This window comes from Pelophylax lessonae (genome assembly GCF_965119305.1).
Source record: "Pelophylax lessonae genome assembly, chromosome: 5".
Taxonomy (NCBI): domain Eukaryota; kingdom Metazoa; phylum Chordata; class Amphibia; order Anura; family Ranidae; genus Pelophylax; species Pelophylax lessonae.
The window spans coordinates 550,219,924-550,247,166 of NC_138772.1; the positions used below are offsets into that span (position 1 = coordinate 550,219,924).

The 27,243-nt window shown below is 43.2% G+C and overlaps 1 protein-coding gene across 1 annotated transcript in view; it reads right to left on the reverse strand.

The window, feature by feature from the left end:
* Window positions 1–27,243, reverse strand: part of PTH1R (parathyroid hormone 1 receptor) — a 560,628-nt gene that overhangs the window by 78,074 nt on the left and 455,311 nt on the right. The window contains exons 5-6 of the mRNA XM_082258610.1: window positions 24,631–24,725; window positions 105–291 (exon numbers count right to left, since the gene is read on the reverse strand). Of these exons, the coding sequence (XP_082114736.1) occupies window positions 105–291; window positions 24,631–24,725 (282 nt within the window). The remainder of the gene's footprint in view (window positions 1–104; window positions 292–24,630; window positions 24,726–27,243) is intronic.

A 27,243-nucleotide genomic window follows, 5' to 3' on the forward strand; every position in this document is an offset into this window, starting at 1 on the left:
CAGAAAAGTAAGGCACAGAAGATTAAAAATCTTTTTTTATCAGGAAAAAAAAAACGCCTGTAAAGAAACAATCTTTTTTTGTGCCTATATAGGCCATCACTCACAAACTGCGACTTGTCTACTGGAGGAGCGTGGGTCATCGATTTCAAGTCTTCTTCAGAGAAGCGTTCCATTTCCTCCAGAACATACCCGGAATACAAGACGGCGTCTTTCACGAAGATGCTGATGGCTCTCAACATGAAGGACACAAAGAGGTGCATGTGGATATAATTCCTGGTGCAATGCAGTCTCCTGGATAAAATAAGAACCAAATTTAAACATCTTTACCTTTTTTTTTTTTTTTTTAAGTCATGCTTTTAAAATACGTAAAAAAAAAAAAAAAAAAAGACATCTATAAAGCACTCTTACTATTTTATAATCAAGGAAGGGTTGCTGACCAACGTTTTAATGGCGCCACCTCCCCAGAATTATAAGTTAGAAGCACATGAAAAATGGGACTTTCTAGGTGCTATGTATTGCAACAAACAAATGTTTGAGTAATAATCCCTAGACATTGGAGATCTTCAGTCCGTGGTGCCTACTTTGGCTGAATGGGTACTGGAAATGGATTCGCTCATGGATCTGGAATATTTACTAGCGGTGGAACACGATAGCCTGGATAAACATGTTGTATCACAAGATATGAGACGAGACTTCAATATATGTGGCACCACATCCAAACACAAATATTGCAAAAGGAAAGGAGAAAGAAAATAGGACTTTATAGGTAGCCAATAATAATCCCATAAGGAAACACGGGTACTCAATTAATAAAATGTATGAATTTATTGTAACAACATTAAAAATGTATTAAAACCAAAACATGAGAAAGCATGTGTGGAAAATACAAAACAATATCTCCCCAATACAAGAACATTGAGAGACTTTGAGGCGTACGTGTCCCCTTTTCAATCTGGAGTTGGTGTACGTGGGATCCCTTTTTGTGACGCCACCATACGGGTCCGGGTGCTTCATGTCTTTTCTTCTCTTTTGCCCCTTGGGATTTGGGTAGGTACCTTGAGTACTCTCGGGTATGCTTATATGTTCTCATGCTTATATGATGTTTTCTGAACCAGAGTCTATGATGTTACATTATGATACATTCATTTAATATTGAAGATCTAAAATGTAAAAATGTTATGTCATGTGTAGTAATTAATATATGTACAGTGCATTGCGAAAGTATTCGTCCCCCTTGAACTTTGCGACCTTTTGCCACATTTCATGCTTCAAACATAAAGATATAAAACTGTAATTTTTTGTGAAGAATAAACAACAAGTGGGACACAATCATGAAGTGGAACAAAATTTATTGGATATTTCAAACATTTTTATCAAATAAAAAAACTGAAAAATTGGGTGTGCAAAATTATTCAGCCCCCTTAAGTTAATACTTTGTAGCGCCACCTTTTGCTGCGATTACAGCTGTAAGTCGCTTGGGGTATGTCTCTATCAGTTTTGCACATCGAGAGACTGACATTTTTGCCCATTCCTCCTTGCAAAACAGCTCGAGCTCAGTGAGGTTGGATGGAGAGCGTTTGTGAACAGCAGTTTTCAGTTCTTTCCACAGATTCTCGATTGGATTCAGGTCTGGACTTTGACTTGGCCATTCTAACACCTGGATATGTTTATTTGTGAACCATTCCATTGTAGATTTTGCTTTATGTTTTGGATCATTGTCTTGTTGGAAGACAAATCTCTGTCCCAGTCTCAGGTCTTTTGCAGACTCCATCAGGTTTTCTTCCAGAATGGTCCTGTATTTGGCTCCATCCATCTTCCCATCAATTTTAACCATCTTCCCTGTCCCTGCTGAAGAAAAGCAGGCCCAAACCATGATGCTGCCACCACCATGTTTGACAGTGGGGGATGGTGTGTTCAGGGTGATGAGCTGTGTTGCTTTTACGCCAAACATAACGTTTTGCATTGTTGCCAAAAAGTTTGATTTTGGTTTCATCTGAGCAGAGCTCCTTCTTCCACATGTTTGGTGTCTCCCAGGTGGCTTGTGGCAAACTTTAAATGACACTTTTTATGGATAGCTTTAAGAAATGGCTTTCTTCTTGCCACTCTTCCATAAAGGGCAGATTTGTGCAGTATACGACTGATTGTTGTCCTATGGACAGAGTCTCCCACCTCAGCTGTAGATCTCTGCAGTTCATCCAGAGTGATCATGGGCCTCTTGGCTGCATCTCTGATCAGTCTTCTCCTTGTATGAGCTGAAAGTTTAGAGGGACGGCCAGGTCTTCGTAGATTTTCAGTGGTCTGATAATCCTTCCATTTCAATATTATCGCTTGCACAGTGCTCCTTGGGATGTTTAAAGCTTGGGAAATCTTTTTATATCCAAATCCGGCTTTAAACTTCTCCACAACAGTATCTCGGACCTGCCTGGTGTGTTCCTTGTTCTTCATGATGCTCTCTGCTCTTTAAACGGACCTCTGAGACTATCACAGTGCAGGTGCATTTATACGGAGACTTGATTACACACAGGTGGATTCTATTTATCATCATTAGTCATTTAGGTCAACATTGGATCATTCAGAGATCCTCACTGAACTTCTGGAGAGAGTTTGCTGCACTGAAAGTAAAGGGGCTGAATAATTTTGCACGCCCAATTTTTCAGTTTTTTATTTGTTAACAAAGTTTGAAATATTCAATAAATTTCATTCCACTTCATGATTGTGTCCCACTTGTTGTTGATTCTTCACAAAAAATTACAGTTTTATATCGTTATGTTGGAAGCCTGAAATGTAGCGATGAGGAAAAGGGAAGCAGCCATTTTATTTATCAAATATTTTGTGACAGGAAGTCAGGTAAATCTGGGAATGTAGTCACTGAGAGGAGACACATTCCCACCTGCTTTGAAAGTTCACTGATACTATAGGGTGTTGGCTGCAGAGAGAGCCAGCAGGAAGTTGAAAACCATTCAGCTGTTCAGAATGAGGAGATCAAGGACTCTATAATTTGTCCAGAGAAAATCTATTGAGTGCTGCCTCCTGTCGCTGTGTGAGCTGGGAAGAGGAGGACAGACATACGTGTACCTCCCGACGCCGTGTGGGCATGGGAGAAGGACTGCTGCCGCCTGTCGCCGTGTGGGCTGGGAGAGGGGGACAGTCGGATGTGTGCCTCCCGACAAGCTGGTGAGCATGGGAGAAGACCCCCCGGAGTGATGTGTGCCCGGGACGGTAACCAAGGGTGAATACGTCTCAAAGGTGAGAAGACAAAGTGTTCCATGTGAAGAGTGTGAAGAGTAAAGGGACCTGTTAAATGAACTGTGTTCAATATGAAGAATCTGAAGAGTAAAGGATCCTGTTATAAATGAACATGTGTTGATGTGAAAGAAACAAAGGGACATGTTCAATGGACAATGTTTGTGCTGTGTGAAAAGCAAACAAATGGACATTTGAGTGTCTGCTGTAGGATCAGCAGTGTCGGCCCAACAGTAGGTTGGAAAGACTTCTTAGGTAGGTTCCAGCGTGAGAAGGTAGCCGCCCACAGAGGCAAGGATTTATTTTGTCTTTTATTTTATTTTGGCTGTTTTGACGCTTGCAATTGTGTGAAGTAAATTGCATGAATAAATCAGTCTTGTTTTCAACCTCTGCTCGGCTATCTCTCTGTGAAAACGCACCCCCAAAGGGGTCATCCACACCCGCCACCGAGCTAATCCCTTACATATGGTGGAGGTATGCAGTGGGCATAAGCAGAGATCCCTGCAAGGAAGTGCAAATGTTTGATGAACTTTATCTGGTGCATGAGATTGCACAATCTATGTGTGCAGGAGAGAAGATCCTGACAGAAAAAAAAAAAAAAAAAAGTGTTTTAAAGAGACAGCGGTCTCAAAATTTTTTGATGAACTTTGTTGTGTCTGGTGCAAGTGACTGCACAAACTGTGTGCGCAGGAAAAGAGATCCTGCAAGAGAGAGAAAAACTACATGTGTTGAAGAGACAGTGGTCTGAAAATTGTTTGCTGGACTGTGAAAAATTTGTTTGTGGAGTTATTGAAGATGGGGCGGTCCAAACGCCTGAAAAATGCAAAGATAGATGAAATGAGAGACCGGATTCTTTGGATGGAGGGGATGTTGCCGTCTGAACCAGCCCCATCCATGCCTAAAGAGAGTCTACTAAAGAGGAAGGTTGTTGTCCCTAGCAACACTGATGAAACTGCTATGGAGACGCAGTGTGCTCAGATGAAAAGTAAACTCAAAATGGAGGAGATGTTGAAACATCTGATTATATCAAATGCAGCTCAACAGCAAGCAAATGCAGCTCAACAGCAGGCAAATGCGGATTTTCAGCGGAGCTTTGCAGCTCAGCAAAAGGCTCACCAAGAGAGCATGGCAGGCTGGAAACAGAGACGCCAGCAGCCAATGGAGGCCATCGGTTTGGAAGAAACCGAGTATGTGTGCAGGGCTGAGTTGGATGCCTTGCAACGGAAAATGGAAGAAAAGGAACAAGCCTTGGAATTGCTTAAAATGGAGCATAGAAACTTGCAGGAAATGAATGAACTACTCAAGTCTCATGTGTTACAGTGGGAAGAATCCACTGCTCTTCTTTTGGTCGAGTTGAAAAAACGCAGAGAGACTATAATGGAGAAAGATACCATCCTCATGGAAAAGGAAAGTGAAATTCAGACTTTGCAGAAGCAAAGTATGGCTGATATGTTGGAGTTGCGTAATCAGCTGGAAAAAAGTCTTCAGTGTTTGGAAGTTACAAAAATAGACCTGCAGGAGTCGCAGGAACAGAATGTTGCTCTGAAAGCGACATTGTCTCTCAACGACAAAGAGAAAAGTGAAAGAGAGGCTAAATTACTGAGTACTGTGTATGAGCTCACTACTTTAAGCAATGTGGTAAATGAATGGCGTGCGGACTGTGAAAGTTGGAAAGGGGAAGCCCAACGTGTCCAGCAGCAGTTAAAGGAGAAAGAAGCCTGTGTGGCAGAATTACATTCTTATTCCCAGATGCTAGCCAATGAGGTGAAGGCTCTTATGCAGGGAAAAGAAGATTGTGAACATAAGAGGGAAAAAGTAGAGGCACAGCTTCTGGAATCGCAAGTCAAGGTGTCAGAAGGTGACCGATTGTGTGCTAAGCTGTCAGAGAAGGCAAACCGACTGCAGGTTGAGTTGGACAATGTTACAAATCAGCTTTCTCAAGCAGACAGCAAATCTAGAGAAATTGCGGAAGATTTTTCTATCTTGGAATCGCAGCTGCAAGACACGCAGGAACTCTTACAGGAAGAGAGGTGTCAAAGGCTGAGTTTTAGCACAAAGCTCAAACAAATGGAAGATGAGAAAAATGGCTTCCTGGAACAATTAAAAAAGGAGGCGGAAGCAAAGAAAAACCTATCAGAGCAAGTCGCAACATTGCAAGCTCAGATAGCGGATATGAAAAAACGCATGGAAGAAAGCGTTGGTTCATTACAGTGTGTTGAAGATGTGAAAAAGAAGTTTGATCAGATGCTTGGTGAAGAGAAGACTGTGTCTGCAAAATATGCAGAAGAACGCGCCCGTGCAGAAACGGAGGTGCGTGATAACGAGAGCAAAGCCCTGTTCTTGGCTCGCTCTTTGGAGGAAGCTCTAGAGTGTAAGGCTGAACTAGAAAGTGTTAACAAACAGCTGCGTACAGAAATGGAAGAATTGGTCAGCTCCAAGGATGATGTTGTGAAAAGAGTTCAGGAGCTAGAAAAGTCTAAGCGAGCCTTAGAACAGCAAGTAGAAGAGATGAAGATTCCGTTGCAGGAACTGGAAGAGGAATTCCAGGCAACAGAGGATCTGTCCCAAAGAGGGGATAGTGTGCCTGATGCAGTTTTTAAAAGGATCAGTGTTTTGGGGTCTGTCCTGAGTGAGCCTCAGAAATGTGATGACATGTGGCTTGAATCACCCCTTTGGAATAAACCGTTCCTTCAAAAACTTCAAGCATTGGAAAATGTATCATTAGAGCTTCAGCAAACAAAGGAGCTGAGTAAGAAATGTGGTGATTTCTCAGTTCAGGCTGAAAACCTAGTGGGGAAAACTAAGGCTGTTGGTGAAAACGTGAAGCAAATGAATAAGTGCCTTTCAGGGAGTGTTTCCAAAATGGAACTGGTGAAAGACGGGTGGCAGAAGTTTGATCGTGATCTTGAGATGCATTCCATGTGGAATTCAGATAGAGAAAAAGAACTAGGTGACCTTGAGCGGTCAAATAGTTCAGCAGAAAGTGCATTGAAGAAACCTGTAAAAGAATGTGTTGCAGTTCCATGCTTCTTCACTGATGCAGAGAGGAGGTCTATAATGGATACCACCCAGATCGCTGGGTTCAACTGTGTTGTTGCCTTTAACCCCTATGTTGGTGTAAGGAAAGTTGATGATGTTCTGGTTGACTACTTCTGTGAAGAGTTTGGCAAGAAATATAAACTGAATATCAAATCAAATAGTAGGCCTTTACTGCGACTCGCTCAGGAGGGCGAAAAGTTTAAGAAGTTGATGAGTGCAAATGCTTCCGATCTGCCTATGAATATGAAATGTTTGGTGAATGATATTGATATCTCTGGGAAAAGGAACAGGGGTCACTTTGAAGAAATGTGTGACAGCCTGTTGTCTCAATTGGAAAATCCTCTGCACAGCATCTTAGAGCAAGCAAAGCTCAAGAAGGAAGATCATTCCCTTTTACAACAAAAAGTCAATGATTGTGTACAGCTGTATGGAGAGGCAACTCAAGTCACAGAGGGATGTCAAGAGTCCCTACTTGGAACAAAGCTTAGTGAAGCAAAGGTTCTCAAAGTTTTGTGGAAAACATTTATGGATTGCAGAGAGAGGCGTCTTAAGAATGTTGAAGACATTAAGACTAGCCCAATTGAGTTGCCTATGGATCACGGTCCTCCATGGTGGATTGGACAGACGGTTATGAGAGACAAGCTGTCTGACATTTATGAGAAAGCTGTCAATGAAGATGACAGAAACGAGAAGGAGCAAAATGATGCCAAAAATGCAGTTGAAGAATGTGTATATGAGATGAGAGACAAACTGTGTGGCATTTATGAGAAATCTGTCAATGAAGATGACAAAACAGTTTCATCCGGAAGCTTGAGGATAATAGGAGGCTTATCAGTGAGTCAGCAGTGCCTGACACATGCGTGCCTGGAAATATGTGTCCCAACCCTAGGGTTGAAACAAGAGGGGGGGGTATGTGACAGGAAGTCAGGTAAATCTGGGAATGTAGTCACTGAGAGGAGACACATTCCCACCTGCTTTGAAAGTTCACTGATACTATAGGGTGTTGGCTGCAGAGAGAGCCAGCAGGAAGTTGAAAACCATTCAGCTGTTCAGAATGAGGAGATCAAGGACTCTATAATTTGTCCAGAGAAAATCTATTGAGTGCTGCCTCCTGTCGCTGTGTGAGCTGGGAAGAGGAGGACAGACATACGTGTACCTCCCGACGCCGTGTGGGCATGGGAGAAGGACTGCTGCCGCCTGTCGCCGTGTGGGCTGGGAGAGGGGGACAGTCGGATGTGTGCCTCCCGACAAGCTGGTGAGCATGGGAGAAGACCCCCTACAGCGATGTGAAGCTAAGGAGGGTAACCACGAGTGAAGACGTCTCAAAGGTGAGAAGACAAAGTGTTCCATGTGAAGAGTGTGAAGAGTAAAGGGACCTGTTAAATGAACTGTGTTCAATATGAAGAATCTGAAGAGTAAAGGATCCTGTTATAAATGAACATGTGTTGATGTGAAAGAAACAAAGGGACATGTTCAATGGACAATGTTTGTGCTGTGTGAAAAGCAAACAAATGGACATTTGAGTGTCTGCTGTAGGATCAGCAGTGTCGGCCCAACAGTAGGTTGGAAAGACTTCTTAGGTAGGTTCCAGCGTGAGAAGGTAGCCGCCCACAGAGGCAAGGATTTATTTTGTCTTTTATTTTATTTTGGCTGTTTTGACGCTTGCAATTGTGTGAAGTAAATTGCATGAATAAATCAGTCTTGTTTTCAACCTCTGCTCGGCTATCTCTCTGTGAAAACGCACCCCCAAAGGGGTCATCCACACCCGCCACCGAGCTAATCCCTTACAATTTATTTATGATTATGAAACATGGATTTATAATTAGGCAGATATATTGGATATATATTGTGTGAGAAGTCCTTTTATATAACAGCTGTTGTATTCAAAAGCCATTTACAGCTCCAGCTGTTAAGATTGCTATCTCGACCTTGGAAGACCTGTTTAGCCAACAAGCTTTGGAAGTGACACGTCTATGTTAAAATGACCATCCGCATTTCAAAGGATGTTACCAAAGACTCATTTGTGACTTTACAGAAAACTAGATAGCAAGGTTCCACCCACTCTAGAATGTATAAATTGTATTAGGAACCTTAGCCAGTTAGAGCAATGTTTATTAAGCCAACAGAATGTAATGTGATGGAATTGCTCTCCAAACATGGCTTCCTATCTACATGTTTGTCTAAATAAATATAATTTTCAATCTGGCTTCAACAGTCAAAATGTTACTGAAACCCGTGAGTTTTGGGGTACCCTTACAGTAGCAAAAGGTCGAAAAGTTCAAGGGGGCCGAATATTTTCGCAATGCACTGTATGTACATGTTGCTAGGTTTCTAATGTGTTTGAATTCAACCACTTGCCGACTGCCTAACGACGATTTACGTCGGCAGTCAGCCCCTCACAGGCAAAGTGACGTAGATCTACGTCGCTAGCCTGTGAGGGTCTAGGGAGCGAGCGCACGCCCCCGGAGGCGCGCTCCCGCGTGGTCACGGTCCCCCCCACACGTGTGACCGGCGGACCCGATGTCCGCCGGTCACTCTGCGATCGTCGCTGCAGAGGGAGAAAGTCAGGCGGCTAGTGTAAACAAGCTGCCTGTCATTCTCCCCTGTGTAGAAACACTGAACACACGGTTCTACTGTTTAGGACCGTTGATCCCTGTTTCTACAGCTCAAGCCACAGCCAATCACAGTTAGAATCACGCCCCTAGGGACACACATAACCCCTCCCTCTCAAATAAAGTTAACCCCTTCACTACCAGTGTCATTTTGCAGTAACAGTGCATATGTATAGCACTGATTACTGTAGTAATGTCACTGGTAACCCCAAAAGTGTCAAAAATGTCAGTCAAGGGTGCGATCTGTCCGCCGCAATGTCGCAGTACCGCAAAAAAAAAACGCAGATCGCCGCCATTATGCGTTAAAAAAAAAAAACAACAAAAATGACAAAAATCTTTCCCTTTGTTAGTAAACGCAATAACTTTTGTGTAAACCGATCAAAATACGCTTTTTGCGATTTTTTTTACCAAACATATGTAGCAGAAAACAAATTGGCCTAAAATGTTAAAAAATTTTGATTTTTACATTTTTTTTTTGGGGAATTTCATATAAAAAAATGTGAAAAATATTGTTATTTTTGCTAAATTGACGCTCTTTTTTTGTTTATAGCGCATGATCAAAAAATCGCACAGGTGATCAAATACCAACCAAAAGAAAGCTCTGTTTGTGGGAAAAAAAGGACGTCAAATTAGTTTAGGTACAGCGTCGCACGACCGCGCAATTGTCCGTTAAAGTCACGCAGTGCCGAATCGTAAAATAGGCCCTGGTCAGGAAGGGGGTAAAATCTTCCGGGGCTACAATTTTCTGTTTGTTTTTTTATCACTTTTTTTTATCATTTTGTCCTCCCACAGCGGTTGCACAAAACAAACAGGTGATGGCTTTGTCTTGGTCATTACGCCAAGCCAAGGCCATGAAACACCAGTTGTGCTAATTGGCCAATTAAGCAGCTTGTCTGTAGAGTACATGCGAATAGCTGCTGATGTTAAGCTGTAAACCAAAGTGCGTAGAAAATAAAAATAAAATGTGAAGTGTGGGGCGACGTGGTCCAGGCTTTGATGATGACATGTATTGGCCTGAAGAAAAAGTCGTTGTGTCCTTAATTTGACTTCGCATATTAAGAGCTGCAGACTACCACGTTGTGCCACAGCATTAAACGCTGTTTGCTTGAACATTCCGAAAGCATTGATATCACTTGTCACCGCGCCGTCCCCTACAGCTCGTGTGATTTGCATCACTTTAATGTCTGCTGGAGAGATATTCTGACTTGCAAATAGACTACTACAGAAACCAGCAAAAATCCTGAGCAGTCAATGCGTTTGTTAACAGAGTCAGAAATTCAAGATTATTTTTTTGGATGTTGATTTTTAGTAGGCATCTTGCGGTGGAAATGGCATCCACACACTTTTCAAACTACACAACACATAAAGAGTTGTTATTTACTGTCTTGGTGGCCATGGGCGTCCGCATGGGGTGGGCAAGTGCCCCCCCCCCCCCTGGAATGTCAACTTCCCCTTTAAAGTGGTTGTTAAGCCACTTTATACTATCCTGTCTGGTCTGTTTAATAATCCTGTTTTCCCGTGCCCCTGTGTCTGTGTATGTGTTTTTAAAAAAATAAGCTTTTCAGTTTTCAGAGCGCCGATGGCCGCTCACGTAACCCGCCAGCTCTCTTCTCTCCCTGTCTGACAGCTGCCTGCAGTGGGAGGGGCTGAGGATTCCCCACTGACATCAGTCGGGAGGGGAGGAGGAGAGGCCGAGAGGAGGAGAGAGGTAAAGAACGGCTTATTTTATTAACCTCCCTGGCGGTATTCCCGAGTGTGGCTCGGGGTGGGATTTCATTGCCATAAGCGGTAACTTCGAGCCACACTCGGGGTACCGCCAGGGAGCATCGCTGGATCCTTGTAGAGGTTACTTACCTTGTCAATGGGATCCAGCGATGTGTCACTGCAGCATACGGCTTTTCCCCTTTAAAAATAAATATTCGCGAGTCGCAGCTTGTGCGGGCGGTGACTGACCTCAGCAGCCACGCAGACCACTGTCCTCAGCCCCAGGTCCCGGTGCTATCATTGCAGGAGAGGGGGAGCCCGGGGCAAGGAAATTGAGGAGATTTGTGGCCCCGTGCACAGAGGCACGGCACATGAGGTCACAGCACGTACTGGATCTTAGGATGATAGGACACAATAGGAGGGAGCGAAATTGAGTTTTCAATTTTCGGAAACTGGGCACAAAAATTGAAAATATTGGCAACATTTTACCATCTTGGCAAACTGCATTAGAGTTATTTGGAAAAGTGCAATTAGAGTTTTTTTTTTTTGTCATCTAACTGCCATAACAGGTTATCATCAATAATCATAGCTTGAAGTGTCAAGTTGGCATTCATGGCCAATCTTAGCTCAAAATTACAGAAAGCTACAGAAAGCAGCTCCAGACCAAAATAATAATAAAAAGTTCAAGATAATTTTAACTGTCGATTAAAAGAAAAAGTCATATAAAACCGTCAACGCGTTTCAGGGGCAAAAACCACTCCCCTTCATTAGGGCTCAACACAGGATAAAACTTGGATGTGTTGGACTCTTTTATCTGATTTGGTCTTACTGTATTTTTAGGGTTTGAGCTACTGTTTGGTACCCATCGAGGGAAAAATTTCTAGTTTGGGAGTTGCCTTGCCAAAGTTTTCAAGCTTGTTTGAAGTTTTCCTTCATCTGATTACACTTTCAAGTCTAAAAGTTCCCAGCGCTTTTTTGCGTATGTCATTCCCAAGGGCCAATGTGTGTTTGATGTTCTCCTTAGAAGTTTAAACATCATCTCTACTTCATATTTAAACATGGATTCCACCCTAAGGATAAAGTATTCCAAGTCCTTTTTCAGTAGGGAGCATGTAAGTTTTTTTTTTCATATTCCACTACTCATTGCCTGTGCTATCATCCTTTACCTGGTAGCCAATGTCAGAGATAAGTAGGGACTTGTTGTTTGTTGTGTGAGTATCTTGTGTCAAGGTCCAGATTTGAACCTGCGACCTCTGTGATGTCTGGCTCTGGCTCTTATGGCTGTGCCACCTGAGATGCTAGACAGTTCCCTGTCTGATCTCTTGCCTTGTCTCTTGTTTCTGGTAACCCTTGAACTCTGCGCTCCTTCCATTAACTTCCAGATTTAAGCCATGTCTCTGCACTTCCTGTTTTCCTGGTTAATATGCCTTCTCCAGCCAATACCTTGCTCCTTTTCGTACCTGCAGTTGTCCTTATCTCCACTACCATTCGTTATAAAACTTTGGCTTGTTCCTCAAGTACGTTTCCGCTTGATCCCCATCTGCAACCATTTGTTACCAACCGTTGGCTTGTTTACTGCTTGATCCCTACCTGCTATATCTGCTACTGTACCCCAGGCTGGCTCACCTCCTGGTGGGGGATCCTGAGAACCACGACCTGGTACTAACACCATCAGGTAAGCTCTGGTGAACACAGGTTAGTGCTCAGACCCTGTGCCTCAGATGAGCCCATGTCATACTCCAAGGTGACCTACTTGTGTACTCATCCTACTGTTTGGTGGGAGCCTCTCTACTGCTATAGCTACTGGTCTCCGAGCCTGACTGCTGACTGTAACGAGACCCTTGCTCGCTCGCTTCCGCTCTCCCGACACTCCTCTGCTTCTAGTGAGTCCCCTTGCAGATCACAACGTCTGATGGTTCGGTCAACCAAGGCTCCGGGATCTGAACTACAGCTATGTGCCGTTCGGAATTTATTAGAACAAACACCAGCCAGGCTGTATGTAAGTTCAAACAGGAAGTCGTTTATTGGAAGTACACAACACACTTTTATACAGAATTTGGAACATCCTGCCCCCAACAACCGCTTTCCCATTGGTCAATTGCAAAATAAATGCCGTTCTCCTTCAGGTCCTCCTTAGCCATGCAAATGAGGACTTGAAAATGAGTCAGCAGGGATTGGTCCAATAGCTTGATTAGAAGGACTGTTATGTGTAATGAGACAGAAGCCCCCAGGGGACAATCAATGTACACAATAGCCAGACACAGAACAATTGTTCCATAACGAGCTCCCAATACACATTACTCCGAGTGTCAATACATCCCTTAGCAGACAAAAGGTGAGTTCATTAGCACACCTGACAATAGGTGAATGGAAAGCCCCCTCAGACAAAAGCAACATTGTTAGACAGTCAGTCTCCACATTTAACTTCCTGGAATGACCATATTAGGAGTTGTACTTCCTGGTCAGAGACCTCATGGCAAATGGGAACAAATTTCAATATTTCTACATGGAGACCTTGCTGACAAATATGAAGCAATCCAAACCATCACCCATCTGTCCTTAAATTCCAGTGACGGTGAACACCGTCACACTGACCATAACATCTTGCTTCAGATGAGCCCATGTCATACTCCAAGGTGACCTACTTGTGTACTCATCCTACTGTTTGGTGGAAGCCTCTCTACTGCTATAGCTACTGGTCTCAGAGCCTGACCCCTGACCATCTTGCCATCTCATGGACGTGTGCAGAGTGCCATCTTGGGACCCTCCATTGCCTCTATCTCCTTGCAGGCTTAAAGGAAGGTTTCAATGCCACCTGTTCTTTGAGGTTGTGTACAGCCTCTTTCTCAGCAAGTTTGTGGGGTAAGTTGAGGTTTTCAAGGACTTTCTTAATAATAATCTTTTGCCTGCAAATCAGGACCTACCAACTCTCTAGCATCTTCGTGTGTGCATGTCCAGACCCTGACCCGTTTTTGGTTGTTGTTAAGGGTGCAATATGGTTGCAATGGTTTCTGGGGATTACAGAGACTTATTTTAACTATCTTGCCAAATGTATCCTTACCTGATACTACCTTCATTTCTCTTTTCCCAGTGACCCCAAAGCATTTTGACAAAATCTCAAAATTTTTGTGAAATCTTCTGATTTTTGGCTATATTTTGGGACAATGAAAACTCTCAATTTAGATCACTCTTGCCCAGTAAAAGTTTCCCTTAAGAAACCTAAACCTGAACAAGCGAGTCCTGTCTGTGATACTTTTTTTTATTTGAACAACCACATTTTCAGGACAAGCTTTCAGGGTGTGCCCCCTTCTTCAAGGCCCAAGGTACTGCTTGGACCTCTAAGAAGGGGACACAACCTGAAAGCTTATTCTGAAAATGTGTATGTAGTGCAAATAAGAAAAATACAAAAGACAGGACTCTGTAGAGGTGCCATGCGGTTGCAGGAGGTCGTCCTGAGGGCCAGAGGAGCGGTTAAGAGGAGCTGAACCCCGAGGTCCAGGGAAGCTGACTTGAGAGGGGAGACACTGGAGACCATGAGTACCTATCGTGAGTACAGGGACTCGTGTCAATGGGGCCTGACCTGAGGGGGGCCACCCCTGCTCATAGGATAGTCAGCGGACGGGTGTCCGCAGAAAGACCACCAAGTGCTAACCAATACACCACTGTGGGCGGCACAGTGGTGTAGTGGTTAGCACTTTCACCTAGTAGCAAGAGGGTTGCTGGTTCGAATCCCAACCATGACACCACCTGCCTGGAGTTTGCATGTTCTCCCTGTGCCTGCATGCGTTTCCTCCGGATACTCTGGTTTCCTCCCATACTACAAAGACAGGCTGGTAGGTTAATTGGGTCCTGTATAAAAAATTTAAAAAAATTGGCCCTACTGTGTATGTATGTGAGTTAGGGACCTTGGATTGTAAGCTCCTTGAGGGCAGGGACTGATGTGAATGTGCAATGTATATGTAAAGTGCTGCAAAAATTGACAGTGCTATATAAGTACCTGAAATAATAATAATAAAGAGGATGCTAGGGAGAGTATCCTGAAGATAATATACGATTTTTTCCACTAAGTAATCTTGAAAGAAAGCAAGAGACTTAATCCCTATTCATCTAAAGTGGCAGGATGAATAAACAGCCTGGCTGTTCCATACCTGCAATTGAAGTAGAAGACAGAAGTCCTCAGATATTGTGAATAGTTAAATTGGAGTATCCCACGATTTCCTTCTCCTATCCCCACTACAAAATAAACAATAAAAACAACCAAACACCCCTGGACTGTTTAATGAAGCGAAGAGCCAAGAGGAATGTAAGAATTGCATTTGCTTGCAGCCGTGTGTTGGTAACCAGGGGGACCCGCAGAGTGGATATTCAGCAGTCCCTATGGGGGCAGTGCTACATTAATAAAATATAAAACAACTTTGTTGTCAACACTGTATGAAGCTGCATCCTAAACAGCGATGAAACAATGCTGTAGGGATGGATGGAATACAGTATCTCACAAAAATGAGTACACCCTTCACATTTTTGTAAATATTTTATTCTATCTTTTCATGTGACAACACTGAAGAAATGACACTTTGCTACAATGTAAAGTAGTGAGTGTACAGCTTGTATAACAGTGTAAATTTGCTGTCCCCTCAAAATAACTCAACACACAGCCATTAATGTCTAAACTGCTGGCAACAAAAGTGAGTACACCCCTAAGTGACAATGTCCAAATTGGGCCCAATTAGTCATTTCCCCTCTCTGGTGTCATGTGACTCGTTAATCTTACAAAGTCTCAGATGTGAATGGGGAGCAGGTGTGTTAAATTTGGTGTTATCGCTCTCACTCTCTCATACTGGTCACTGGAGGTTCAACATGGCACCTCATGGCAAATAACTCTCTGAGGATCTGAAAAAAAGAATTGTTGCTCTACATAAGCTCTATAAGGCTATAAGAAGATTGCCAGGACCCTGAAACTGAGCTGCAGCACGGTGGCCAAGACCATACAGCTGTTTAACAGGACAGCTTCCACTCAGAACAGGCCTTGCCAAGGTCGACCAAAGAAGTAGAGTGCACGTGCTCAGCGTCATATCCAGAGGTTGTCTTTGGGAAATAGACATATCAGTGCTGTCAGCATTGCTGCAGATGTTAAAGGGGTGGGGGGGTGTCAGCCTGTCAGTGCTCAGACCATACACCGCACACTAAATCAAATTGGTCTGCATGGCTGTCATCCCAGAAGGAAGCCTCTTCTAAAGATGATGCACAAGAAAGCCCGCAAAACAGATTGCTGAAGACAAGCAGGCTAAGGACATGGATTACTGGAACCATCTCCTGTGGTCTGATGAGACCAAGATAAACCTACTTGGTTCAGATTGTGTCAAGCGTGTGTGGCAGCAACCAGGTGAGAAGTACAAAGACAAGTGTGTCTTGCCTACAGTCAAGCATGGTCAGGGAGTGTCATGGTCTTGGGGCTGCATGAGTGCTGCCGATACTGGGGAGCTACAGTTCATTGAGGGAGCCATAAATGCCAACATGTACTGTGACATATTGAAGCAGAGCATGATCCCCTCCCTTCGGAGCCTGGACTGCAGGGCAGTATTCCAACATGATAAGGACCCCAAACACACCTCCAAGATGACCACTGTCTTGCTAAAGAAGTTGAGGGTAAAGGTGATGGACTGGCCAAGCATGTCTCTAGACCTAAACCCTATGGAGCATCTGTGGGGCATCCTCAAACGGAAGGTGGAGGAGAGCAAGGTCTCTAACATCCACCAGCTCCATGATGTCGTCATGGAGGAGTGTAAGAGGACTCCAGTGGCAACCTGTGAAGCTCTGGTGAACTCCATGCCCAAGAGGGTTAAGGCAGTGCTGGAAAATAATGGTGGCCACATAAAATATTCACACCTTGGGCCCAATTTTGACATTTTTTCTTAGGGCGTACTCACTTTTGTTGCCAGCAGTTTAGACATTAATGGCTGTGTGTTGAGTTATTTTGAGGGGACAGCAAATTTACACTGTTATACAAGCTGTACACTCACTACTTTACATTGTAACAAAGTGTCATTTCTTCAGTGTTGTCACATAAAAAAAATATTTACTAAAATGTGAGGGGTGTACTTACTTTTGTGAGATATTGTATATGTGTTCACATCTGCAATTAGATGCACTTGCTAAGTACCAGATGTACCTTTCACGGTTCAGGGAAACAACTATGACATTATGTTCCATTACTGACCTCCTACCTCTTATCAGCTTGTCCCTAACCTTTCCACTTAAAATGATTGAAGTCCACACTTGGGAATCCAATAGAAAATTCACTGTGCAATTCTCATTTTAGGAAATTCACAGTTCAGTAACAATTGAAAATTGCAATATATGCCGGATGTGGTATATTTGTTGTATACGTCCACTCTGGAGAATTTTCTTTCAGGTTGGTATTAAACAAATACTGAATAGGGATCAACTGTAACAATGGGAAATTCTGTATTGCCCCCGCGTCATCTATGTTAATTTTTAGGAGCACTGCTATTATAAAAACCACTAGAAAGACCGTACTTGCAGCTAAACGTAAGTCCTGGTAAATAAGAAATAAACGATGATTATCATAAATGAGGTAGCGTTAAATCATCCAATTACAAAAAAAAAAAAACATGTGTAATAATTATAAATTCATATAAAATTAAACATATGAAAAAATCAATAAGGTAAAAACTGTGATGACAAATGTGTTCATAAATAATAAAGTCCAAATCAAATAATCAAGAGTGAAAATGTCCAATCCTATCATTTGATCAAGTATGTGCTGACAAAAAAAACACCACTGTCCCCACTAAGGGTAAAACAAATGTAAATACCTAAGCACAATTTTGCAACTTTGACATGTGTTAGTAAATCTGTACATATCGTCACAACTATTTAGTGTATCCAGGTGGATTATATCTTGGTTTTTTTTCAGGACAAATTGGGCTTTTCTGTTCCTGAATTTCCCTCTGACTCTCCTGATTGTGATCCTGGCTTGCTGCTTGACCGCGCTCCTGTCTCATCTCCTGTGCTTGACCCAGATTTTCTCCAGACACTGCTCCCTTTACCTCTGTCCATCCGTTCATGACCCTGGCCTAGCTCTTCACTACGTCTTTCTGCCTGTTGCTTCGGAACCTGGTTGCCAGATCTGTCTTCAGGGCCCTGTCTGGCACTTCCAGACAATCCGTGCACGGACTGTCTACCACTCCTGATTGTAAGATGTTCCCTTATCTGGATCAACTAGACCATCTGTACTAATCTTCACTTGCCGTCCAAGTCCCCACACCCATGCTACCCTAAACCTCACATGCCTGTTCCTACATTCTGATGTGTTTGAACCAAAGCCACAAAGGAAACCCTCTTGTCAGCTCGGCCTCCAACCAAGGTACGTGACATCGGTGTAATAATCTACTACAGTAAATTCCAGCTTCTACAGAGCTCCCACAGTAGATCAGACAGGAGCGTGGTCAAGCAGCAAGCCAGGATCCTGATTGTGACCCTGGCTTGCTGCTTGACCTCGCTCCTGTCTGATCTCCTGTGCTTGACCCAGATTTCCTCCCCACACTGCTCCCTTTACCTCTGTCCATTTGTTCATGACCCTGGCCTGGCTCTTGACTACGTCTTTCTGCCTGTACCTTCGGAACCTGAATACCAGATCTGTCTTCAGGGCCCTGTCTGACATTTCCAGGCAATCTGTGCATGGACTGTTTTTGAGATTGTGAGATGTTCCCTTATCTGGATCAACTAGACCATCTGTACTAATCTTCACTTGCCGTCCAAGATAGGTGGCACTGGTGGGCACTGGTTAGCAGTACTGATGGGCACTGGTTAGAAGCACTGGTTAGCAGCACTGGCGTCACTGTGTGGAACTGATGCCCCTTTTACAGAAGCCGGTAATCAGCTTTTTTCTCCTCAGGCATTCAGCGTAAAGGAAAAAAAAGCTGTGGAATATTCCTTTACAATGATAACTAATTTACACTATATTGTTAAAAGTATTGGGACGCCTGCTTTTACACGCACATGAACTTTAATGGCACCCCAGTCTTATTGTATGTATTCTCTATTTACTGAATAAGCTGTTCTTTTATTTTAAACCAAAAAAAAAAAGTCTTTACGAGACACCTCAGAACCTCTGCGGCCCATCCATGACCTCGGTCCTAATGTTTGTTCACGGAATTCACTGTATACAGATCAATGACATTACCTGACATGACCACATCAAAAAGGAAAACAGAATTATCTACAGTTTGGTTTCCTGGGTTGCCACTTCTTGTTTTTCAATAAAGCAACCTTGCAATTATTTTTGAAGAGCTTCAGCTAAAAAAAATAAAAAAAATAATAATCTCTAATAATACACTTACTTCTTTCAACAGAGAACAGACTAGCCGGAAGGTGTAAAGATCGGGAGGTCATAGAGACCGGATTAGGCTCTTGTATTGACCACAATAGTGTGGAAGTGCTGTCAGAACTGGGGAGCTACAGTTCATTGAGGGAACCATGAATGCCAACATGTACTGTGACATACTGAAGCAGAGCCTGATCCCCTCCCTTCAGAGACTGGGCTGCAGGGCAGTATTCCAACATGATAACGACCCCAAACACCTCCAAGATGACCACTGCCTTGCTAAAGAAGCTGAGGGTAAAGGTGATGGACTGGCCAAGCATGTCTACAGACCTAAACCCTATTGAGCATCTGTGGGACATCCTCAAATGGAAGGTGGAGGAGCGCAAGGTCTCTAACATCCACCAGCTCTGTGATGTCATCATGGAGGAGGGGAAGAAGACTCCAGTGGCAACCTGTGAAGCTCTGGTGAACTCCATGCCCAAGAGGGTTAAGGCAGTGCTGGAAAATAATGGAGGCCACAGAAAATATTGACACTTTAGGCCCAATTTGGACATTACCACTTAGGGGTGTACTCACTTTTGTTGGCAGCGGTTTAGACATTATTGGCTGTGTGTTGAGTTATTTTGAGGGGACAGTAAATTTACACTGTTATACAAGCTGTACACTCACTACTTTACATTGTAGCAAAGTGTCATTTCTTCAGTGTTGTCACATGAAAAGATAGAATAAAGAAACTGAGGGTAAAGGTGATGGACTGGCCAAGCATGTCTCCAGACCTAAACCCTATTGAGCATCTGTGGGGGATCCTCAAACGGAAGGTGGAGGAGCGCAAGGTCTCTAACATCCACATTAAAATTTTGCAAACAGGTAATTTTTCTCATATATAAATTACCACTAGATAAACTGTTGTGTGATCCTCTGCGCTTAGAAGTGAAAGAGATCAAATATATATATGAATCAATATAAATGAATCAAAAATTCCAAATTTGCTGCTACTTAATAAATAATATATGAAATTGAAATAACTTATTGCCTAAATTAACTGAAATTTCAGTAGCGCAAGGATGGCGATGCCCTCTTACCATTCAAAAAGTAAAACCAATGCAGATACAAATCCACAATAATAAATAGCTGAGCGTATAAATATAAAAGATAAATACATAAGTAAATGGATAAATTCAAATACATAAATTCAAATCAATAGGAGTCCATCAAAGGCCAAGGACCAGAAAGTGCATTATAGAGCAGAAAAGGTGTAGTCCAAACAGGATCACTGGTGCAAATCACTGGTGACATTTTATAGGGAACACCCTCACTTGCCACCACCACAGTGGCGGGAATATTAGGTGGATTTCAAACTCCCCTGAAAACTATGCCTCCCCACTTTCATGGAAAAGGCAGCAGCAGCTTATAATAAAGATGCTTCCTCCAATCTGGGTTACTGCAAGCACTGCTGACACTTCCTCTCAAGCTGCTGCTGCCTTTTCCATGAAAGTGGGGAGGCATAGTTTGATCCAGTGATCCTCCTATTTGGAGGACTACATCTTTTCTGCTCTATGCACTTTCTGGTCTTTGGACTTTGATGGACTCCTATTGATTTGAATTTATGTATTTGAATTGATCAATTTACTTATGTATTTACCTTTAATTTTTATACGCTCGGCTATTTATTATTGTGGATTTGTATCTGCATTGGTTTTACTTTTTGGATGGTAAGAGGGCATCGCCATCCTTGCGCTACTGAAATTTCAGTCAATTTAGGCATTACGTTATTTCAATTTCAGGTAATTTTTCTCCTTCGTTGATGTGCGCTGATAGGGCTGCACTAATGAGCACTGATAGGTTGCGTTGATAGGCATGGATAGGCGGCACTGATAAGGTGGCACTGATGGGAACTGATAGGTGGCACTTATGGGCACTGATGAGGCGGCACTGATAAAGCTGCACTAATGGTCACTGATCAGGAGGCACCAATGAGGCTGCACTGATAGGTGGCGCTGATGGGCACTGATTTGTGGCACTGATATGCAGCTCTGAAGGGTACTGATAGGTGGGATTGGTGGGCACTGATAGGTGGCACTGGTAGGCAGCATTGATAGGTGGCACTGATGAGGCCCAGATGGTATGTGATTGGCAGCACTGATGTGAACTGATAAGTGGCACTAGTGGGCACTGATTGGTGGTACTGATGGTCACTGATCAGGAGGCACTGATGAGGCTGCATTGATAGGTGGCGCTAATGGGCACTGATTGGCATTGATAGGCAGCACTGAAAGGCACTGATAGATGGCATTGATGGGCACTGATAGGTGGCACTGGTAGGCAGCATTGATAGATGGCACTGATGAGGCACAGAGGGGCTCTGATTGGAAGCACTGATGGGCACTGATAGGTGGCACTGGTGGGCACTGGTTAGCAGTACTGATAGGCACTGGTTAGCAGCACTGGTGTCACTTTGTGGGACCGATAACCGTTTAACAGGAGCCGGAAACCAGCTTATTTTTTTCTCCCCGCGCTGTCAGCATGAGGAAAAAAAAAACTGATTACCGGCTTCTGTTTACATCATGTGATCAGCTGTCATTGGCTGACAGCTGATTACGTTGAATCCAAAATACCCAAAACTTTGTTTTTTCCCAGAAAAACTGGACATAATAAAGAAGTGTGGACATGTTCTTTTACAATGATAAATAATATACACTATATTGTCAAAAGTATTGGGACGCCTGCTTTTACACGCGCATGAACCTTAATGGCATTCCATTACTGCCTGTATTTTGTATTTACTGAATAAGCTGCTCTTTTATTTTAAACAAACAAAAAAAAGTCTTTACGGGAGACCTCAGAACCTCTGCGGCCCATTAATGACCTCGGTCCTAATGTTTGTTCACGGAATTCACTTTGTACAGATCAATGACATTACCTGACATGACCACATCAAAAAGCAAACAGAATCATCTACAATTTGGTTTCCTGGGTTGCCACTGCTTGTTTTTCAATAAAGCAACCTTGCAATTATTTTTGAAGAGCTTCAGCTAAAAAAAAAAAAAAAAAAAAAACATAATAATCTCTAATAATACACTTACTTCTTTCAACAGAGAACTATGTAGCCGGAAGGTAGAACTATGTAGCCGGAAGGTGGAAAGATTGGGAGGTCATAGAGACTGGATTAGGCTCTTGTATTGACCACTAAAGCGTGGAAGGACAGACCTACTGTTGGTGGGCTGCCGGTAGGTTAGGGGTGCAATGAACTGATTTTCCGTATAGATCAGTGGCAGCCAGACCATTGGGGGGCGCAGGGGCGCCGTCCCCCCTATCCATGCATCCGGCCCCCTAATCTACATGCGGGGCGCTGGATGTATGGATTCCAATGGGGTTTTTAATTTTTAAGCATGTGATTAGAGGTTGATTTAATAGGCTTCAAAAAAGGGTGGGCTCGGGGCGCAGAGTACTGCGCCCTGAGCCCACCCAGTTGTGTGACAATAGCGAATGAATATTCGCTATTTTCACAAGGATTCTCCTCCTGGCCAATCAGTAAGTGGGTCCTGAGACGCATTTCCCGATTGGCAGAAAGGAGAAGCCATGCTTTTGGCTAAGGAGGAGGAGGAGGGAGGAGACACAGGGGAAGCCCGACACATGGAGGAGACTGAGGGGGAAGCCACCACTGCCGCTGCCTGCCTTCCACATGTCAGTCCAGGTGAGTGAGCAGACGGGAAGGGGGGGAGTATGGTGTGTGGGCTGGGGCTGGTGTGGTCTGGGGGGGGGGGTATGGTGTGCGGGCTGGAGCTGGTGTGGTGCGTCTGCCCCCCCCCCCCCCCGGCCCATGGAGCCCCAGCCTTTACTGTTATAGATATAAGTACTCATTAGTGTATTATATATCGTATGCTGAAAGGAAGGAATTGTAGTTTATTGTTGGTTATACTTTTCAGAGTGGTAAATAATCCCTGATGAAAAGAGATAATCTCATACTTTTGAAACGCGTTGGTTGTTCATGTCTGGAGAAGCAACTTCTGTACCTAATGTGCAAGTAGAATGTCTAGGATCCACATGGAAATATACCACCTGCTCTAATTTTGAATTACTAGTAAAATGGTTGTTTTAGTCCCCTAGAGGGAATCGTTAAAGATTTGTATCATTTTATTCAAATAATAATTTTTATTAAACGTTGTAATAAATATGGATTTTTTTTTAAAGAAATTTGTAATATTTTCGAAAATTTAGTAGAGTGTTACAGTCATAAATTGCCATGTATAGTCCAAATAACATCAGGGGCTGACTGGCAACTTTCGGCCCGGGGGCAAGTACAAACCAGAGGCCTATGGTGTAGTGATTCAGCCCCCCTCCCACTCTCCCTCTTCCCGGCCTCCTCCTGACCCCAATTCCAGGCTGAAGCTCCACTCCAGGTACTCTCTACTCATTGGCCGAACTTGGGGCTGGCCGGGGGGGGAAGAGAGTCTCCAGTGGGGTATGGAACAGGCCTCTGCTCAGGCACAGTGTACACCATCCATGCTGGGGGGGGGAGGCCTGTGCTCTGTCCTTGTCTTCTTCCCGCACTCAGTAGGTCAGCAATGGGGAGTTTTTACTTCTCTTCACCAGGAATCCTTTAGGCATGTCTAAGGCAGAAGCAGTGCAGCCTTTTTTACGGGACATCAGAGTGGCCCAGGAGGCAATTTCCCCCCTGCCCCCTGGCCCAGCCCTCCCCTGAATAACATAGAGCAGGGCTTCCCAAACTTTTTTGGGCCGAGACCCACTTCTGAATACAGTTATTTTTCGGGACCCACTTGCTTGTAATTGAATATTGTAAAGCGCTACGGAATTTGTTGGCGCTATATAAATGCAAATAATATTAATAATGCATATTTTAAAGGGAGGGGCATGTTAAATTTAAAAATACCAATCAATTTATTTTTGAATACACTTAATATTTAAATATAAGGCTATATGGCACTCACCCTCCTTCCTCTCCCAGCGGTCCACAGTGAAGGTGAAGCCCCTGTTTGCCCTCTCCAGAGCCCAGCACACCTCACCCAGAGTCTCCATGATGAGGAGCTCTATGCTGGTCTTGGTGTCCTGGCTCTTCTCCTTCAGATCCTCTACTGGGGTCACAGAAGCTGCCATGAACTCCTGACACCGCCAGGCCACCTGGTCCTACTATGACACCAAGGCTGCTCTCTCTGTCCGCTATAGCTGAGAGAATCCCGCCGCCAGTCTAGCCACCACCGCTGCTGCCAGCAGGACCGAGGAGCTGGCTCTGCACCCCATGAACATATCCTACATAACAGCCCACATACGTACTCACTGATGCAAGTATCCTCCTCGTGGGAAATGCAGACCAGCCTCCATAAACTGCATGGGCGGGGTCCTGAATTTATCGCGATTTGACTGTTCTGGCTCTCTGTAATTTGCGTGGACTCGCACAGCACAATTTAAGCAGGCCCGCTCTGTGATTTCCAGCTCATCGCGACCCACTCACATGCAGTTTGCGACCCACCAGTGGGTCCCGACCCACAGTTTGGGAACTCCTGACATAGAGGGTTTTTTTTGTTGAGTAGATTTGGGGTGAAGTCAAGCACACCCCTAACCTTACCTTCATTCAAACCAACTGACCAGGATAAAATCAGTCTGCTCAGATCACAGAAGCCAAAAAAAGAAAAAAAATTAAATAAAGCAACAAACCCAGAAATTTACCTGAAATATCCTAAAATGAGCACTGCGATGGTTAACGATCCCAGCGACATGGAATACCCGACGGTGTAAATTAGGTGAAGTCGATCAAAAACTTCCTAGAAGAAATAGAGAGAGAGAGAAAAAATGTCAGTTGGAGTGGCAGGCTCATTACCGCCATGTTCTTTGAGCTTGTTAGAGTGGGTTTCACGGGCGCGTGTACCTCGAACCGCTCAGGAAGCCGGCCTCAGATCTCTCAGGAGCATAAAAATAAAATAGATATATGGGGTAGGAGGTGTGTGTGTGTGCGGGGGTCATGTCACACCAGTCATTTGGTAGCACTTACTGCAACTGCCACAAAATCTCTTATTAAAGAAAAAGAAAAATAGAAGAGTATGTTCAGAAATCGCACATTTATGGTATTACTGACATATAGACTTGGAGTTATTATTGCAATGAAGATAGTATTTCTACTTTTTAAATTAGACAATAGCCTCCTATATCTGAATTACATATCCCTCCTATTGGTAATATCAATCAATTCTAACAGGGTGCGCATGCCCACACACCAAAAATCTAGGGACAGCGCCGAAAAATGTTGGGACTTTATTGAATTGATTTATTAGATGTGTGTCTTTCACTTGTAAGAAGGGGTTACATAGTTACATAGTTACTCAGGTTGAAAAAGGACACAAGTCCATCCGGCTCAACCAATAAAAAACAAAAAACAGTAAAGAAAACCCAAACATACAATCCCATATACACAATCCTATACCCGCAGTTGATCCAGAGGAAGGTGAAAAAACCCCAGCAAAGCATGATCCAATTTGCTACAGCAGGGGAAAATAATTCCTCCCTGAACCCCTGAGAGGCTACCGGATATTCCCTGGATCAACTTTACCTATAAATATTAGTATCCAGTTATATTATGTACACCTAGGAAATAATCCAGGCCTTTCTAAAGCAATCTACTAAGCTGGCCAGAACCACCTCTGGAGGGAGCCTTTTCCACATTTTCACAACTCTTACTGTGAAGAAACCTTTCCATATTTGGAGACGAAATCTGTTTTCCTCGAGAAGTAAAGAGTGCCCCCTTATCCTCTGCGATGACCTTAAATTGAATAACTCAACACCAAGTTCACTATATGGACCCCTTATGTATTTATACATGGAGATCATATCCCCCTTATGTATTTATACATGGAGATCATATCCCCCTTATGTATTTATACATGGTGACCATATCCCCCCTTATGTATTTATACATGCAGATCATATCCCCCCTTATGTATTTATACATGCAGATAATATCCCCCCCTTATGAATTTATACATGCAGATAATATCCCCCCTTATGTATTTTTACATGGTGATCATATCCCCCCTTATGTATTTATACATGGTGATCATATCTCCCCCCTTATGTATTTATACATGGAGATCATATCCCCCCTTATGTATTTTTACATGGTGATCATATCCCCCCTTATGTATTTATACATGGTGATCATATCTCCCCCCTTATGTATTTATACATGGAGATCATATCCCCCCTTATGTATTTATACATGGAGATCATATCCCCCCTTATGTATTTATACATGGAGATCATAACCCCCCTTATGTATTTATACATGCAGATCATATCCCCCCTTATGTATTTATACATGGTGATCATATCCCTCCCTTATGTATTTATACATGGTGATCATATCTCCCCCCCTTATGTATTTATACATGGAGATCATATCCCCCCTTATGTATTTATACATGGAGATCATATCCCCCCTTATGTATTTATACATGGAGATCATAACCCCCCTTATGTATTTATACATGCAGATCATATCCCCCCTTATGTATTTATACATGGTGATCATATCCCTCCTTATGTATTTATACATGGAGATCATATCCCCCCTTATGTATTTATACATGGTGACTATATCTCCCCCCTTATGTATTTATACATGGAGATCATATCCCCCCTTATGTATTTATACATGGAGATCATATCCCCCCTTATGTATTTATACATGGTGACCATATCCCCCCTTATGTATTTATACATGCAGATCATATCCCCCTTATGTATTTATACATGGAGATCATATCCCCCTTATGTATTTATACATGGAGATCATATCCCCCCTTATGTATTTATACATGGAGATCATATCCCCCTTATGTATTTATGCATGGAGATCATATCCCCCCTTATGTATTTATACATGGAGATCATATCCCCCCTTATGTATTTGTACATGGAGATTATATCCCCCTTATGTATTTATACATGGAGATCATATCCCCCCTTATGTATTTATACATGGAGATCATATCCCCCTTATGTATTTATACACGGAGATCATATCCCCCCTTATATATTTATACATGGAGATCATATCCCCCCTTATGTATTTATACATGGAGATCATATCCCCCTTATGTATTTATACATGGAGATCATATCCCCCCTTAATCTCCTCTTCTCAAGAGAGAATAAATTCTAATCTCTCCTCATAGCGGAGCTCCTCCATGCCTCTTATCAGTTTGGTTGCCCTTCTCTGCACTTTCTCCAATTCCCTGATATCCTTTTTGAGAACTGAAGCCCAAAACTGAACTGCATATTCCAGAT